The 15,416-nt window shown below is 40.6% G+C and overlaps 1 protein-coding gene across 2 annotated transcripts; it reads right to left on the bottom strand.

Annotated features, from left to right (window-relative positions):
* Positions 1-2,215: 2,215 nt before the first annotated feature.
* On the bottom strand, positions 2,216-11,988 carry ddx24 (DEAD (Asp-Glu-Ala-Asp) box helicase 24). Of its 2 annotated transcripts, none has more exons than XM_057344676.1 (9): positions 11,834-11,988; positions 10,927-11,626; positions 10,509-10,847; positions 4,796-4,949; positions 4,179-4,706; positions 4,024-4,099; positions 3,772-3,960; positions 3,060-3,189; positions 2,216-2,958 (listed from the first exon to the last, which is right to left on the bottom strand). In XM_057344676.1, the coding sequence occupies exons 2-9, from the start codon at positions 11,609-11,611 to the stop codon at positions 2,720-2,722; spliced, it is 2,340 nt and encodes a 779-aa protein (XP_057200659.1). In that variant the 5' UTR covers positions 11,612-11,626; positions 11,834-11,988; the 3' UTR covers positions 2,216-2,719. The 2 variants fall into 2 exon arrangements, with proteins under 2 accessions (XP_057200659.1, XP_057200660.1); XM_057344677.1 differs by having other exon boundaries at positions 10,927-11,623.
* Positions 11,989-15,416: the final 3,428 nt, after the last annotated feature.

Below are 15,416 nucleotides of genomic sequence, written 5' to 3'. Positions count from 1 at the left end.
TTGGTTTCCTATTTGAAACTCTTTGAAATTGTACACTTGTTTTTGTAAATTGTAAACCCTGATAAGATTAGACATAGAAAAATGGAGGAAACTTATAAAATGAAACAAAATGAATTTATTTTCAGAAGTTACAAATAGAAATTTTGTTTTAAATTTATTTTGAAATAATTGTCCAGTCATTCTCTTGCACTGGACATGACGCAGATGTGACAACAGCGCCACCTACGGACACACCCTGAGATTACATCATTTAGCTATATTGAATGCCATAAAGATGACATCACCAGCATCAACAGTTTCTTTAAAGACAATTATTTGCAGTGAATGTTAACGGCTGTGGTAATGAAATGATGGAAGTTAGTCAGGAGTTAAATCGCTGAACACATATTAAGTTTTGATAAAGACATAAATTTCAAATATATCAAAATGATCTTTTAAAGAGAGCTTAAAGAGCAGGTTTCATGAATCTCATAAAATTACCAGCATTGCAGTGTGTAACGTAGCTTTCCTTCAATTTTGACGATCTGCAAAGTTGTTATTCCAAAAAGTCCATGATAAATTAAGATATTGGCTTCCAAAGTAAGGAGTCGACTTCCGAACCGCCCAAACACATCGTTAGGCTTTCGAATCTTTTGAGTGTAACATCGATATTTCACAGTGTAATGCATCAGCACAATCCCCGCCTTCCCGCGAAACAGGAACACTCTGACCTGCCCACTAGCACTTCAGGTAGTGTTGCGTATACAACATGTCGAGGGGACGCTGTGTTTTGTGCTGTGAACGCAAATGTACTTTGTTTTCGCTGCCAAAATGACGATGTGAACTGTGAAGGATCAGTGGTTACATTGTTTTTCCACGATACCACTGCAGTACAATTCCAACCTTGTGTAATATGGAATTCCAGACCTGACTTAATTAAAAATAAAGAAATGCAAAATAAATCCATGAAGCAATGTAAAAAAGCTAAAATAAATGAGTATTTATACTTTTATTTCCTTTTTTATGGGTAATTATATATTTTTTCACGTTTATTTATTTTTTCATTTATGTATACATTTATTTATTTCCACATTTATTCATGTATATATATGTATTTATTCCTACATGTATTTATTTTCACATTTATGTATTTCTTTGTCTGTATGCTAATGAGTGGGGGCGTGTTTCACCTCAGACATTAGCAATCGATCTCAGAGCGGCGGTGCTGAAGCTTTTATGCCACAGGGACACCTTGTGGTGTGACCAAACGAAACGAGGTTGACGAATTTGCATAGAGACGGCAATCTAGTCATTTAATATCACCCTAACTGTATGTGGATAGGGTTACCACACATAGCCTACATACTCGTTATTAGGGACATTGCCGTAAAACATTATGGGGAGTTTCAGCATCCAAGTGAAAGGACTTTACAAATGGCACTGGGTACAGATGACAAATAAACTGTGTGCACAACTGCAAAAAAAAAATGTTATTGGGTTGAAAGAAATGTATACACACAAAGAAAGGGGGGATGCTGTGCGATGGATGAAAAAATGTAGTTGATGCAAAAAAATATTAACCAAAAACAGAGTGAATGATTTGGTGCCTCGTTTGCACACCAGCAGCATGTAGGGCATCTCTTTGTTGAGGTGGGTTGTGGAAAGCTTCATGCAAAAGGAGGCCCAACCGAGTATTGAGTGCATAGAAATGAACATTCTTTTCAGAACCCTGACATTTCTGATTAAAATATCCTTTTCTTTATTATTAATATTCTAATTTTCTGAGACACTGAATTTTGGGTTTTCATTATCTGTAATCCATAATCATCATAATTTCAAGAAATAAAGGCTTGAAATATTCACTCTATGTGTAATGAATCTATATAATATATGGGTTTCACTTTCTGAAATGAGTGACAAAAAATATTGACCTTTTTCATGATATTCTAATTTTTTGATGGCACTTTGCTAACGTGTCTCACATTATGGTTTTGTCAAATGTGCAAAGTTAAGCTGTGGTCACGATTCCCTTCAAACAAAACGGTTAGCTTGTCATTATTTTAAAAACGGACTGCAGCACTATATCATTTTATTATGTAAAGGTGTGTGCATTATCTTTGGAAGCTCTCGCTAACTTGCTCAGTTACTCCTGTCTGTATAATCAAAGTAATGATCAACTTTTGGATAGAGCCGTTGTTGTTCTCCCACAGCTATGACGAAAAAGATCAACAGAAAACAATAGTCTGAATGGTGTATGAAGATAAGTTTATGAAGATAAAAACTTGTGATATGGTAATACTGATGCCATTTTTATACACAGCGTCTTTGTTTACAAAACCTTCCTGAGATAAGAACTGTGGTAATGGGCGTTTCGTTTCTGACACGCAGTGTATGAAGAAAGACCAATCACAACTGATTGGGCCAGTTGGCCAATCGGAGCACACTGAACTCACGGTAGGGAGGAGCTTAGAAGAAGCGGAACATTTGAACAGCTTCGGAGGAATCGTTTAGGGATCTTTAAGAAATGGATAGATACTAAATGCTTATTTTATGAAAATAGCACCGTTTTTTCTTTACCTTTGAAGCATTTGAACATGTTGTTGGGGACTCTAATACAACATTAGGACACTTACAAAAACCTTGAAACATGCTCTTTAAAAAGTCCAGAAAACAGAACGCTGTGGTATCAAAAAGTCTCATTTCATGTTTTATTCAGAGATATTCAAAGGTTATTAAAGCGTCAGTGTTTGTGTTTGCGCTGCGCTCGTGCGGTCTGTTTGTGATGAGCGAAGCTGGTTAACGCTGCAGTCGCCGTGGTGACGGGAGCTTGAGGCAGCTGTAGTTTACCCATCTGTGTGGGGTATTTTGTCTTCATGGTGTTTCTGAAGACGGGTTGTGAGATCATCTGTTTCAACCGCTTCTTCATCACCTTCACTAACTTCTGCTGCTGTCTCTCCTCCTCTTCATCTTTACCTTGTCCTGAAACACACCGGCAGGTTCATCACATCACAACACAACACATCACGACATGCACTCTGTTGTTCAAATATTGTTCTGCTGAAATCATGAAACGCTGGTACCCAACAGCAGGTCCTCCTCCACATCGATGTCCAGCGCTTCAGCTGCTTGCCTCACCCATGAATTGTGCTGCTTCTCTCGACCGTGGAAATATTCCATCTTCTCGATCTTTCGGGCCAAATTCACTCTCTCCTTTCAAAACACAGCATCACACACACAATATCAAGAGTCTTAATGTTTACACGTGTGCGGGAAAAGAGCTTCAGGGGTGAGCGTAATAAATGAAAAGCTCAAATCTGAATCAAACGCAGGTGTGTTAGACTTCATGCGGCCCAAAGAGTAGCACAAGAGTGTCTTAAAGGGACAGTTCACCCAAAAATGAACCTTCTCTCATCGAGTCACCCTCAGCTTGTTCCAAACCTGAATGAATGTCTTTGTTCTGCTGAACACACGGGAAGATATCTGGAAGATTGTCAAATCTCACCCCCATTGACTCCCATAGTGTTTCTTTTCCCTACTATGGCAGTAAATGATGGGCGAGATCTGACATTCTTCCACATTTCTCCCTGTGTGTTCAGCAAAACAAAGACATGTCTACAAGTTTGAGTAAATGATGACAGAATGTTCAATTTTGGGTGAAGTATCCCTTTAAGAAGCTGTGCTTTGATGTCAAACACCAATCTGTCTGAGCAGCACCACACGAAGTCCGACACGCCCAAACTGGACATTTTACACAGATTTACACAGAGTGAAATAAACTAAAACTCGCCGTACTTTAATGGCCGTCATGCACGTGGCCTCAATAGGGAACACAGGAAGGTCTTCGTCTTTCTCCAGAGTTCTGCAGATCTTCTTATAATTGATCAAATCATCAGGGCCAATCAGAAGCAAGCTGAGACCCTCTTTGGTGGCCCGAGCGGTGCGGCCGCTGCGGTGGACGTAAGTCTCAGACGTGCGAGGAACCTAAAGACACCAGAGTGTGTAAAATCATCCGCAGAGAAGAGACAGAAGTCATGTGAGCCGTACCTGATAGTGAATCACATGTTGAACGTTTGGAACATCGAGACCTCGCGCAGCCACATCTGTGGTGAGCAGAACACAACTGCAGGAGAACAGTTCGGTTCAGTTCGGTTCGGTCAACACACGCACACACGCACGCACACACACGACTGTATTCTGACCTGTCCTGCTCTGCAAACCTCTCCAGATTCTTCAGTCGCTGTTTCTGGTGCATGTTAGCGTGCAGAGCGAGCGGCGAGCAGTCCAGGATCAGCAGCAGAGCGTTCAGTCTCTTGATGCAGTCGATGCTGTTGGCGAACACCATGGTGCGTCCGGGATAACGCCGCAGGAAATAATAGAGAGAAAAGTCCTTCTCCTCCTTGCTGCAGATGATCCTGGTCTCCGTCAGAGTCTCCACGGTGGCTTCTTTGCGTGTCAGGTCGATGATTTTGGGTTTGTCTTTCATGCCCACTTTCTCCATGAGGAGCTGCAGTTTGCTGCGCTGCTCCATCCTCCCGGCCGCCGTCTTCTTCTTCTTCTTCTGCTGCAGCCGCAGTGGCAGACCGTGCACCATGGTCAGCGTGGCCGAGAAGATGAACGTCTGTCTCTTGGGATTGAACTGCGAGGTGTTGAGCATCTCCAGCAGACTCTCCAGCTCCGAGAAGTGACCTTTCTCCACCATACGATCGGCTTCATCGATGACGAGACACCTGAGAACAGCCATTAGCTTTCTTTATGACACACGCACTCACGCACGCATGCAGGTGTAATGCAGGTGAGGTGAGGTGCAGTGACTTACCGCAGCTGTCTGAGCTTCTGCAGGTGAGGGTGTCTCTCTTTGATCATCTCCCACAAACGGCCCGGCGTCGCTATGACGATCTCTGGTCTCCGCATCAACATCCGGTGCTGTTTCTGTGGTGCCATCCCACCAACAACAATCGCTGTTTTTATACCTGATGTGAAGAATGATAATCAAAACTCAAGCATACAATCACTTTTAAAAAATAGTTCAGTGCATACGTTTCAGCTGAAGATTCTCTTCCAAAGACTTAAGCTGAAGGAAGTCATTGTAATTGAACATTTGCTGTTTCTCGGGGCTGAAAACCACTGATCTATCAGGGTTTTTCCTGGATAGAGAAATTGGAGGCGGCCGCCTCCGTCAAATGTCATGCCGCCTCAGGCTCTCACCAAATTTATGGTGCGAGTCTTCACAAGAAATGCTGCGTGCATTTAACAGACTGTCATTTGTAACTGCAGTTGCGACATTATGCCACAGTGGAGGCGCTGTTTCGTTATCAGCACACTGAGGTGCTAAAAAGAGATGCAGAACAAGAGCCAGACTGTGTTTCACGGCTGTTTGTTTTGCATCCAAGTACGTTTAATTTCTTGAAATTTATTAAATTAACATGACGCACATCATTGTAATGTCTTTAGCTGTGCAGATCGTTGAATCAGTGTATACTGTACACAGCGAGTTCGCCAGTATGAATGCACATTGCATTCAGAACGACTCGCACACTAATGACTCATTTGAACAGATTCATTTAAACTATTGAACTTTTCAGTCACTAGCGAATATAAGAGATCATTGAATCATTTAAAGTGAACCACAGAGAATGAAAAATGTGAACGAGCTTTGCTCATTTAGACAGACTGGTTAATTCAGTTGGCTATTGTGGGCTGAAAAGTTAGTTGAAAATGATAAAAATGCTTTATTTGATAAAAAAACATTTCTGTTTGGTTGAATAAAACCACCTCCGCCTCATTTTGAGTCAGGAAAAACCCTGTCTACTGTATATAAATGACTGAATCACGCCCAGAACTCTGAACCAACGGCAGGAGGTGAAGCCACCGGAAGAAATCGCTCCTCCATCTTGGTATGCCCAACTGACAGAGAGCGGCAATGACTTCCAGTCAAAATGACCATCTGAAATAACCTGTTTTTCAGCTTATTAGAAGCGTGATACGTTTTTAGTTCACACGTTTAAAGGAGCCATTCTTTTGCTGTTTTTGAAGCTTTGATTGTGTTTTTTGGGTGTTTAACAATGGATGTTCATGTTTCTAATTTCAAAAAATGCTTTATATTTCAAGTCTATTGTTCACCGCTGTCCCTCTTCTAACAAAAGGACTGGATTTCTTCCGGTCTATATTAAGTCATCGAAACACTCTGATTGGCAAAGCTGACGCAGTCTGTCGTGATTGGTTCTCCGCTTAGAGCGTGTGTGTGAAGATGTCCCACCCATACCATATTAGCGAGTTTCCGCTTCTCAGGCTGTTGTGATTGGTCGGTGCCCCTCTCAGTGCACGTGTTTTCATAAAGTTTGGCTTTTAGCAATAAACAGTTACAATGTCGTCAACTTCACTTCATCAGTTAAACACATGCGGAACACATGCGGATCCATCGAAGTGTAACGGAGGTCTGCTAGTGCATGTGCAAACGTCAATCTTTGTTAGAGATCACAAATTTTTTCCTACTATGGCGAGGGAAATGACACCGGACCGAATACCGTCAGACCGGTTATATTAATTAACACTAATAACAAAAACGTTAGTTTTGCCTTTTTATATTGGAGCTTAGTTGGATAATAAAACAAGCAGATTGACCAGGAGACATTTGCAAGCAGGACTTCAAAGGACGTTTCATAGAAGTGTTTTAGAGGTATGCGCGCACACACACACAATATCCGTGTGTTACACAGAACAGCTGTCACAGTCGATGTTAAAGTCATGAAGCTGTTATTTGACCATTGCTTATCTTAGAATGTGTGTAGCTGGCTCTTATGACCAGCTGTAGGACTGTGATGAAAGTAGTTTAGCGCGCAGCTCAGTCAAATGTTTACAATCTCTGATAACCAACCACTACTCCAGCGGCTCTTCCTCTTCTCTAAGAAAGACCTCGCCCCTTTTTTGGTGTATTCCTTTGGGCGGAGGTTATTCAAAAACTGGGAATAGTGACATCATGTACCCGGGAAGTAGAGGGCTGTAGTCTGATTCCAGCCATTCTCTGTAGTCCTTGAAAAGCGAATTCTGTTAAAGACAATATCTCGCTTGGCACTGAACTTTGACCTTTATCATTTTGCAGGTATTGTTAATGCTGTAACAGCAACATTACACACTAACTAAAGGTTGAAAATTGGCATCACGAGGAATGGCCGCTTTAAATTAATTGTTATTTCTGATGTTTTTTCCCATGTTTATGTTTATTTAGGGCAGAATTGCGACGTATAGAAATCAATGTATAGAAGGTGAGTGTGTATTCCACACTGTTGTGTTGTGTTGGCACATGTTTACAAATAAAGCTTCATGACTTAAAGAACATATACAGCCTGTATATAGATTTCAGAATAAGCACATGTGTCATTGGTCTTGTGAGTCTGCTGATCTGATATGTGCGCTAATGTCATGAAAATGAACGTGACTCACTCTACATCTAATAAGACAGAAAATTCCCGACTTTTAATAATTAACCATTTACAGGTGCATCTCAATAAATTAGAATGTTGTGGAAAAGTTCATTTATTTCAGTAATTCAACACAAATTGTGAAACTTGTGTATTAAATAAATTCAATGCACACAGACTGAAGTAGTTTAAGTCTTTGGTTCTTTTAATTGTGATGATTTTGGCTCACATTTAACAAAAACCCACCAATTCACTATCTCAACAAATTAGAATACTTCATAAGACCAATAAAAAACATTTTTAGTGAATTGTTGGCCTTCTGGAAAGTATGTTCATTTACTGTATATGTACTCAATACTTGGTAGGGCTCCTTTTGCTTTAATCACTGCCTCAATGCGGCGTGGCATGGAGGTGATCTGTCTGTGGCACTGCTGAGGAACTTTTCCACGACATTGTAATTTATTGAGATGCACCTGTACATGCTCGAGACATTTGCGTTGTAAGAATGTACTGCGAGATAGTGTTGTCACGATACTGGAATTTCTAACTTCGATTCAATACCTAAAAGAAATCGATATTCGATACCATTTTCGATACCACGGGGAATAAACTACCATAGCAATAAGGCCCTAATAAGCAATAGCAATATAGGCCTTTTTAATTTTTATTTGAAGTTAAATTGAACAAGACTAGACAATGAGGTATATATTTTTTCATTATTTATTAATTGTTATTAGGGCTGTGACGGTGGCAGTTTTTTACCACCGCGGTGGTAATAGACAAATCGACCTCGGTGGTGCGGTGGTTGAGAAATATATATTATTTATATAAATAATATTTATATTATTATATTTGCGTGTAGCAACCACATGACGAGTAGAAGAGAAATATAGACCTCATTTAAATACTTGAAATTGAAACATGATACCTGAAATAAATGATGATGAAACATCTGTCAATGTTTAACGCGCAAATCCATCAGTGAAACGGCACACTACAGCATATAAAACATTTAAATAAACATCAGTAAATAATGAAAACTTAAATGATATAAGAAAGCTAAATACTAAATAAAAAAGCTTGTTACAGTAACTTCCGTCAGTCGCGTATTAACCCTTACAGTCCTTAACAATTCCATTTGAAACAAACTGTTTAAACCTACATTGGCTTTCCTTCAGAAGATGCGCAAAGGAGCGCAAATGAATAGATGTCTCTCCGCAACCGCGGCAAAACCCGCACGCGCTCCGACACTAAGCAAGCGGGTCATAGCAGTTTTGATTTTACGTATCTGTTCATTTCACAACAAGATCCATTGCAAAACCCGCAGAATAACCTGGGGTTTGCCGTGCAGGCCCGCGCTCGAACGCACCAACGGAAACGTATGCCAATAATTTCTGTTAATGTAAAATCTTTTAAATAAAACCATCCACAACTGAAAGGCTACAACTAGCAATCGTTATCGCAGCTCTCATATTTATTACACATATATATGTCAAAGTGACGTGCACTACCGCCGGTGGCAGTTCGCCACCGTCATGGCACTTTACCACCGCGGTGGTGCGGTTGTCACGGCAACCGTCACAGCCCTAATTGTTAATCTAATGTTAATTTTACGAATACATTTACTATTTAAAATCAAAGTTGTATTTGTCAGTATTAATGGACCAGACCCTGTTGAAAAAAACAGCCTATGCTGGATTGGTATGTTTTGATGCTGGTTTAAGATGGTCATATGCTGGTTTAAGATGGTTCTTAGCTGGTTTAAGATCAAACCAGCATCGATCAAAACATACCTTACCCAGCATATACTGGATTTTTCAACAGGGGAGCTTACATAAATAGTTGTATTTTTTAACTAACATTTAAAAGAGATTAATAAATACTTGAACAAATGTATTGCTCATTCATTGTTCGTTAATGTTAGTTAATAGCCTACATTTTTATTTGGCTAAATTGGCTTTTATTCACATAGGCCCATACTGTAATCATTGATCAGCGCACATATAGACAGAAACGCAAACTTAAACGCAAGAAGTGTTGCAGAGACTCCGCACTGGCCATCTTTCTAACATTAACAACGTTTAACCGGAGCGAATGAGACGAGTGGATGAATCATTGAACAGCGCACACACATAGAGCGCTATGGTAAACACTGGAGTGCAAACGTGTATCACACGCGAGAACTGTTGCGGAGACTTTACCCGCACCAGCATTATTTCAAACATCAAATTAACCGGAGCGAACGAGACGAGTGGATGAAATCATTGATGAGCGCACATACAGACAGAAACGCGTGCATTAAACATGAGAACTGTTGCGGAGACTCTGTACTAACATAAACAACATATAACCAGGGCGAATGACACGAGTGGATAAAATTATTGATCAGCGCACATACATGGATCGCTATGGTAAACACGGGAAGCGTAACGAGCGTGCACCACGCCAGATGTGTTACTGAGACTGGCCATCTTTTCTAACATTAACACGATTTAACTGCCTCAAACGAGTCAAGTCTGTGAGAGGAGGCGGGGCTCTGTTGTTATGCTTTCACCTGCAGTGTGTGTTAACTCACTGTCGGAAAAGAGAAAGAGAGGGAACGCGCAGCTGATATCGATACGTGGGACATGGGTATTGGAACAGTTTCAGATTCTTCAGTATCGATACTTATCGAAATATTGATATTTTTGACAACACTACTGCGAGATATAAAAACGGGGACTGGTGAGTTACGGTTTAATCATTAGTACGTGACATTAATTTAATAGAATGTTTGGGGTGGCGCGGTAGCTTGGGTGTATGACGTCATGAGCAATCCAGTCATTTCTACAACTCTTGTTTGAGTCTGAACATCCTAACAACAGCCTTCATTGCATTTTGATTTCCAAATGTTTTCAGTAAATATCAAGCAAGGTGAGTGTTTATGTGAGTGTGTATTACACAGTTCTATACAAACATTCTATTCACATTCATTCATTCATTTAACAGACACTTTATCCAAAACAACCAATAAAAGCAAAATCATTCTGCACTATTCTGGTCTACAGACAAAGCTGCACGTACACTAGACATGAAACATGAGCGGATCTGAGCATCATCATCTGAACTGACCTGTGAACTGAGCGACAGCATCGATGTGATGTTTCACCTGAACGGCCAGCTCTCTAGTGGGAGTGAGAATCAGACCGAGCAGCGGTCGCTCATGAGCTTCTGGTACGCCGGCCGTCACACCATCATCATCCTCATCTTTCACTGGAGCGTCATCATCATCATCATCATCATCAGCGCCGCTGCCAGAGTCTGTGTGCACGCTGATCGACGGCAGGTTTATGCTCTCCACACGCGTCTCGCCTTCACTGCATTCAGCCGACTGCTGCTGGTTTGAGCCTTTCCTCCATTCTAGAATCATGTGGATCATGGGAATGGCAAAAGACAAAGTCTTTCCGCTGCCTGAGGGAGAAGAAACAAACACTGAACTACATGTAGAGAACCGGCAGCAGAGCGTCTGCGAAATGAAAAGGTTTCTCACCCGTCTCTGCAGCTCCCAGAACATCTAAATGATCTCTGACGGCCGGTGGGATGGCCAGAGCTTGAATGGGAGTGGGTGCAGAAAAGCCGAGTTTACTGAGAGCTTTTAAAACAACGTCAGGTACAAACAGATCTTTCCATGCAGACACGTCTGCGTTCGGACTGCCTGCGTCTGCGAGAGCTGCATCACTCCAGTTTTTGTTTTGGGGTTTTTTCTTTTTAGACGGAGCCGTTCCTACATCACCAGCGTCCGACCTCTTCACTTCACACTCCTCTGAACGCGCGTTCTTCTTTTTCTTCTTACGCTTCTTCTTCTTCTTCTCTTGTTTTGTCAGTGTGGATGTTGTTTGTGGAGTCTGATCGTCCCGTGACATCTCTTCATCATCTACAGACGCGTCGTCATCTGTGATGAGCTTCTTCTTCTTCTTTCTTCCAGCTTCAGTGTCATCAGCATCTTCACTGGGTTTTCTCTTTCTGTCTGTTCTAGTTTTCTTCACAGACTCGTCCGCGTGAATGGTCTTTTCAGGCTCCACGAGAGCATAATCCGTCAGTTCTTCGAAACACACCAGACCGTCCAAACACGGATCAGAGAACAGACTGGGATCCACGTTCACCGCCTTCCACTCACCCTTCACCACGATCCCTCTCTTAGAAGGGACACACCTCTTCTTCACCTTCATCTTCATCAAGACCTCTGTCTGCTGAAACAGATATTATTATGGTACTTTATAAATACTGCAGTATGTATCGTTCTACATTATTAACATGATACTGAAGAGAGCTGAACAGATCAAGAATAACGCGCCATCAAAAACACCGAAGTACTTAACTGTCTGCTCTATTACAAACTATTACACACATATAACGAAAAGAGAGAACTACACACATTTACATACAATGTGATTTACCTTGAAAACAAAGAGTGTGGGATTAAATGTAAACCTCACGAGCTGCTGTCTGTGCTTCTCTTCACGCGTGAGACTTGCACGAGGACGCGGCCATGATGACGATGACGATGACGTCGTAGCAGAACCACCACCAATCAGAACGCGTTAAAAATATATATTTTTTTTAATTCTTCGTTCAATTGCCCCTCACCCCCCAAAAAAGCAATAAGAGCATTAATGTATTTATATTCGACATTAAAATATCCCCGCAAACATGTTACTACACGCCTTATTAAGTAATCACACACGACCGTGATTGGTCCACCTCATGCAGCGTGGAAGAAAGTAACCGTTGGCACGTGTTTGCTGTCAGAAGAATCCCCACTTCTATTCAAAATCATCTCAGGACGTCTTTATGTCTCACTGGAGAAATTTGTTTTCTAAATCGTATAATCGCGTTCAGCACCGTCAACAAATTGATTACATATTTCGTTTTGACAGTGATTGGTGTATCATGAAGAGTGATGAGAAATGTTGCCTGTTGCTCACCGCTGTTTATAGGGGTGCGTTCCAGTCCAAATTTATATGCCCTTCCCTCGCAAACTTCCCTCAGTCTCGTTGACTCGGATATGCGTCATTGCTTACGTTGCACGAGTGCCCACTACAGGCGAAGCTGAATTATTAAATACACCCCTATTCGATTATGAATTTGTTTCATGCACCATTCTATATACCAGTTGTTGTAGAAAATATTTTTTTAAATCCTATAGATACCCAGTAAACACAGAACGTTCCCCTGACGTTAGTTTTTGGTTCCCTTTTGGTTAATTTTTGGGAACCAAAAAATAACGTTCCAAGAACGTTCTTTTTAGGTTTTTTATGTAACCAGAAAATAACGTTCCCAGAACGTTGCAGGCTGTTTTTTTATAACCAGAAAATAACGTTCCCTGATGGTTATTTATTGGTTATATTTTTTACAACCAGAAAATAACCAGAAAGTAACGTTCCCTGATGGTTATCTATTGGGGGGGGGGGTTAGCAACCAGAAAATAACCAGAAAACAACGTTCCCTGATGGTTCTTTTTTGGCTATTTTTAATGGTAAAAATAGTCAAAACTGGTAAACGTCAATGACGTGCAATACAGAAATTATAAGATCACATTAACACATGTTATACTGACCAAATGAACTTAATAAATGTGCCCTTTAATGGCTGAAAATAATAAACTAGTTAAGCTAAATGAAAATACAATCATATATATCCAGGTGTATTTCTTTAGTGTGGTTGTCTGTTACTCTAGCTGTGTCTCGTTTCGTTTTGTGGGTGGGACATGTCCCCACCACCACTTTTCGGTAGAAATTAAGAAATGTTTGTGGAAGGTGTGTATTGTTTAGTGGGCATTAATATCTAAAGGTCATGGGAGGATGCAGGATGCGCCGCTTTCTCACCATCTCCCGTTGCTCACACTCATAAGTTATATTTGCCGAAGACAGAGAGCCACGACTCCAGAAACGCGGCCAGTATGAAATGTGTGCATCATCCACGTTCGCAGCATGTTGCTTGTGCATCCAGTGTCCAAGCCAGAGGCGGATACAGAAAGTAGATGATAGGTGGGCCTGTAAAATTGTGGGTGGGCCGGAATAATTCGCATCTCCCTTTCAACCAGAGTCATTTTTAAGAAAAATGAATGGACCGGTGTTCTGTCCCATTGTGGTGTCAAATGCAATTCACTAAACTTCGCTCTGCAAATGAAACGGCATCCCCGTGCAGTTGATTTAGTTGAGTGCAGTCTTGTCTCATTGTTCCAAGGTTACCACAGCGAGCAGGATGCAATTCATGGCACAGACCTTGTAGGTAGAAGCGGACGACCTGACAAGAGCTGAGATGATAGAGCTGGATAAAGAAGGAGCGGCACTGACGTCTTCACACAAAATTCAAATGCTATTAGATTATTAATGATAATTGTCACGGAGAGGCCCCGTGACTATACATGAACTATGCACACTGATTCATTCTCGCATACATTTACATACATATACATTAACACGGTCTGTTTGCCGGTACTGACCTGTGTAATATTGTAAGGAGATGTTGAATATTGTATGTTTAAATGTGAATTGTGTGGAGTGTAATGAAAGTGTATATTGTGTTCATGTTTGGCAAGTAGTTATAGCATTAGCGTTTGCAGGTTTTGAGTTTATGTATGGCATTATCCACCATTATTCATTATTCATTCATTCAATCATTTAGTGCACATGTAATTTGTTTTCTTACCTGCTAAATGGTATGTTCCTATGGGGAGGCAAATCCTGCCAAATTTAAATAAATAAATTAAACGATGAAAATGAAAACCAGATTAGCAATTTCATTATACACAACTGCGTGCACAATATGTGCCAAAATGAAAAATAAAATGAAATTATTTTATTTTCATTTTCATTTTTACACTGACAATGCGTTGTCCCTGTCAAATTGAAAAAGAAAATCAATTGGTGATTTGACATTTCATTTTCACTAAAATCTCGAGGCAAGACTGCCAATTTGAAAATGAAAAGGCAAATGTGAAAAATAAATTGTAAAAACATTTTTTACAAAGGTTTTATTAATGTTCACGCAAAATACTGACACAATTCAAATTAAAATGTAAACTTTGATTTTCATTTTATTTTATTTTCTCTTCTCTTTTATTTCATTTTCGTTTTCATTTTCTTTTTCGTTTTCGTTTTCATTTTCTTTTTCTTGTTCACAGTCATGCAAATTACATGTTAATTAGTGGGTGTGGAGAGCGTCTGCATTAATGGGAACGCCCACAAAAAAACGTCATATCCGTTTATTCGAACGAACGTGTGTAGACCTTGTCAGGCGCTTGGCCTTAGCGCTTTGTAATGATGACGATGACTGTGCTGGTGCAATACCGAAAATTGTTGTGTGGTGTACTGCATCTCTGATAAGTTAACAGACGAACAAACTAAAGCATTGGAGAGCCCGTATCTCTAGCGTGCCCTGAAACATGCCGGAGCGCATTGTCCCCACTCCGCCGCTGACCTGCGCTCACACTGTACATACCATCCGCACCCGAGCACGCTATCATCATTACACTGTGACTGCTTTTAAGAAACATAAACAAAGCGATCTTTCTCAGCACAATAGAATCCATCGTAATGTTCGGTTTGAGGTTGATAAGATGTGTTTAACTTCACGCGCGCTGTGCGCAGACCAATTGCTTATGGTATCACGAGAGCGGCTCATATGTGTTTAAATCAGCCCCGCGTACTTCATTCATTATGATTATGAGCCAATCGTTATACAAAGTGCTGCACTATGTTATGAAGCATGTTTTAAATGATGCGCCTGTTTAAATTCCTTGAAGTTCAGCTGTCATGCAAAAAACATCTAATACCTACAACACTATTAATGTCGAGGTTTGTCACCGCGCCATGGTACACACCTGTCAACTTATAAGTTCTGTGCGTATTAGATGTTTTTTTGCATGACAGCTGAACTTCAAGGAATTTAAACAGGCGCATCATTTAAAACATGCATTCATAACATAGTGCAGCACTTTGTATAACGATTGGCTCATAATCATAATGAATGAAGTAC

The sequence above is a fragment of the Triplophysa rosa genome, linkage group LG10, assembly GCF_024868665.1.
Source record: "Triplophysa rosa linkage group LG10, Trosa_1v2, whole genome shotgun sequence".
Taxonomy (NCBI): domain Eukaryota; kingdom Metazoa; phylum Chordata; class Actinopteri; order Cypriniformes; family Nemacheilidae; genus Triplophysa; species Triplophysa rosa.
This window is presented reverse-complemented; position numbering and strand designations above follow the sequence as displayed.

Coding starts and splice junctions, on each gene's coding strand:
- ddx24 (XM_057344676.1), bottom strand. CDS start 11,611: ATGAAGATGAAGGTGAAGAAGAGGTGTGTCCCTTCTAAGAGAGGGATC. Junction 4,100..4,178: donor AGGTTTGCAGAGCAGGACAG/GTCAGAATACAG, acceptor GTTCTCCTGCAG/TTGTGTTCTGCTCACCACAG. Junction 3,961..4,023: donor AACATGTGATTCACTATCAG/GTACGGCTCACA, acceptor TGGTGTCTTTAG/GTTCCTCGCACGTCTGAGAC.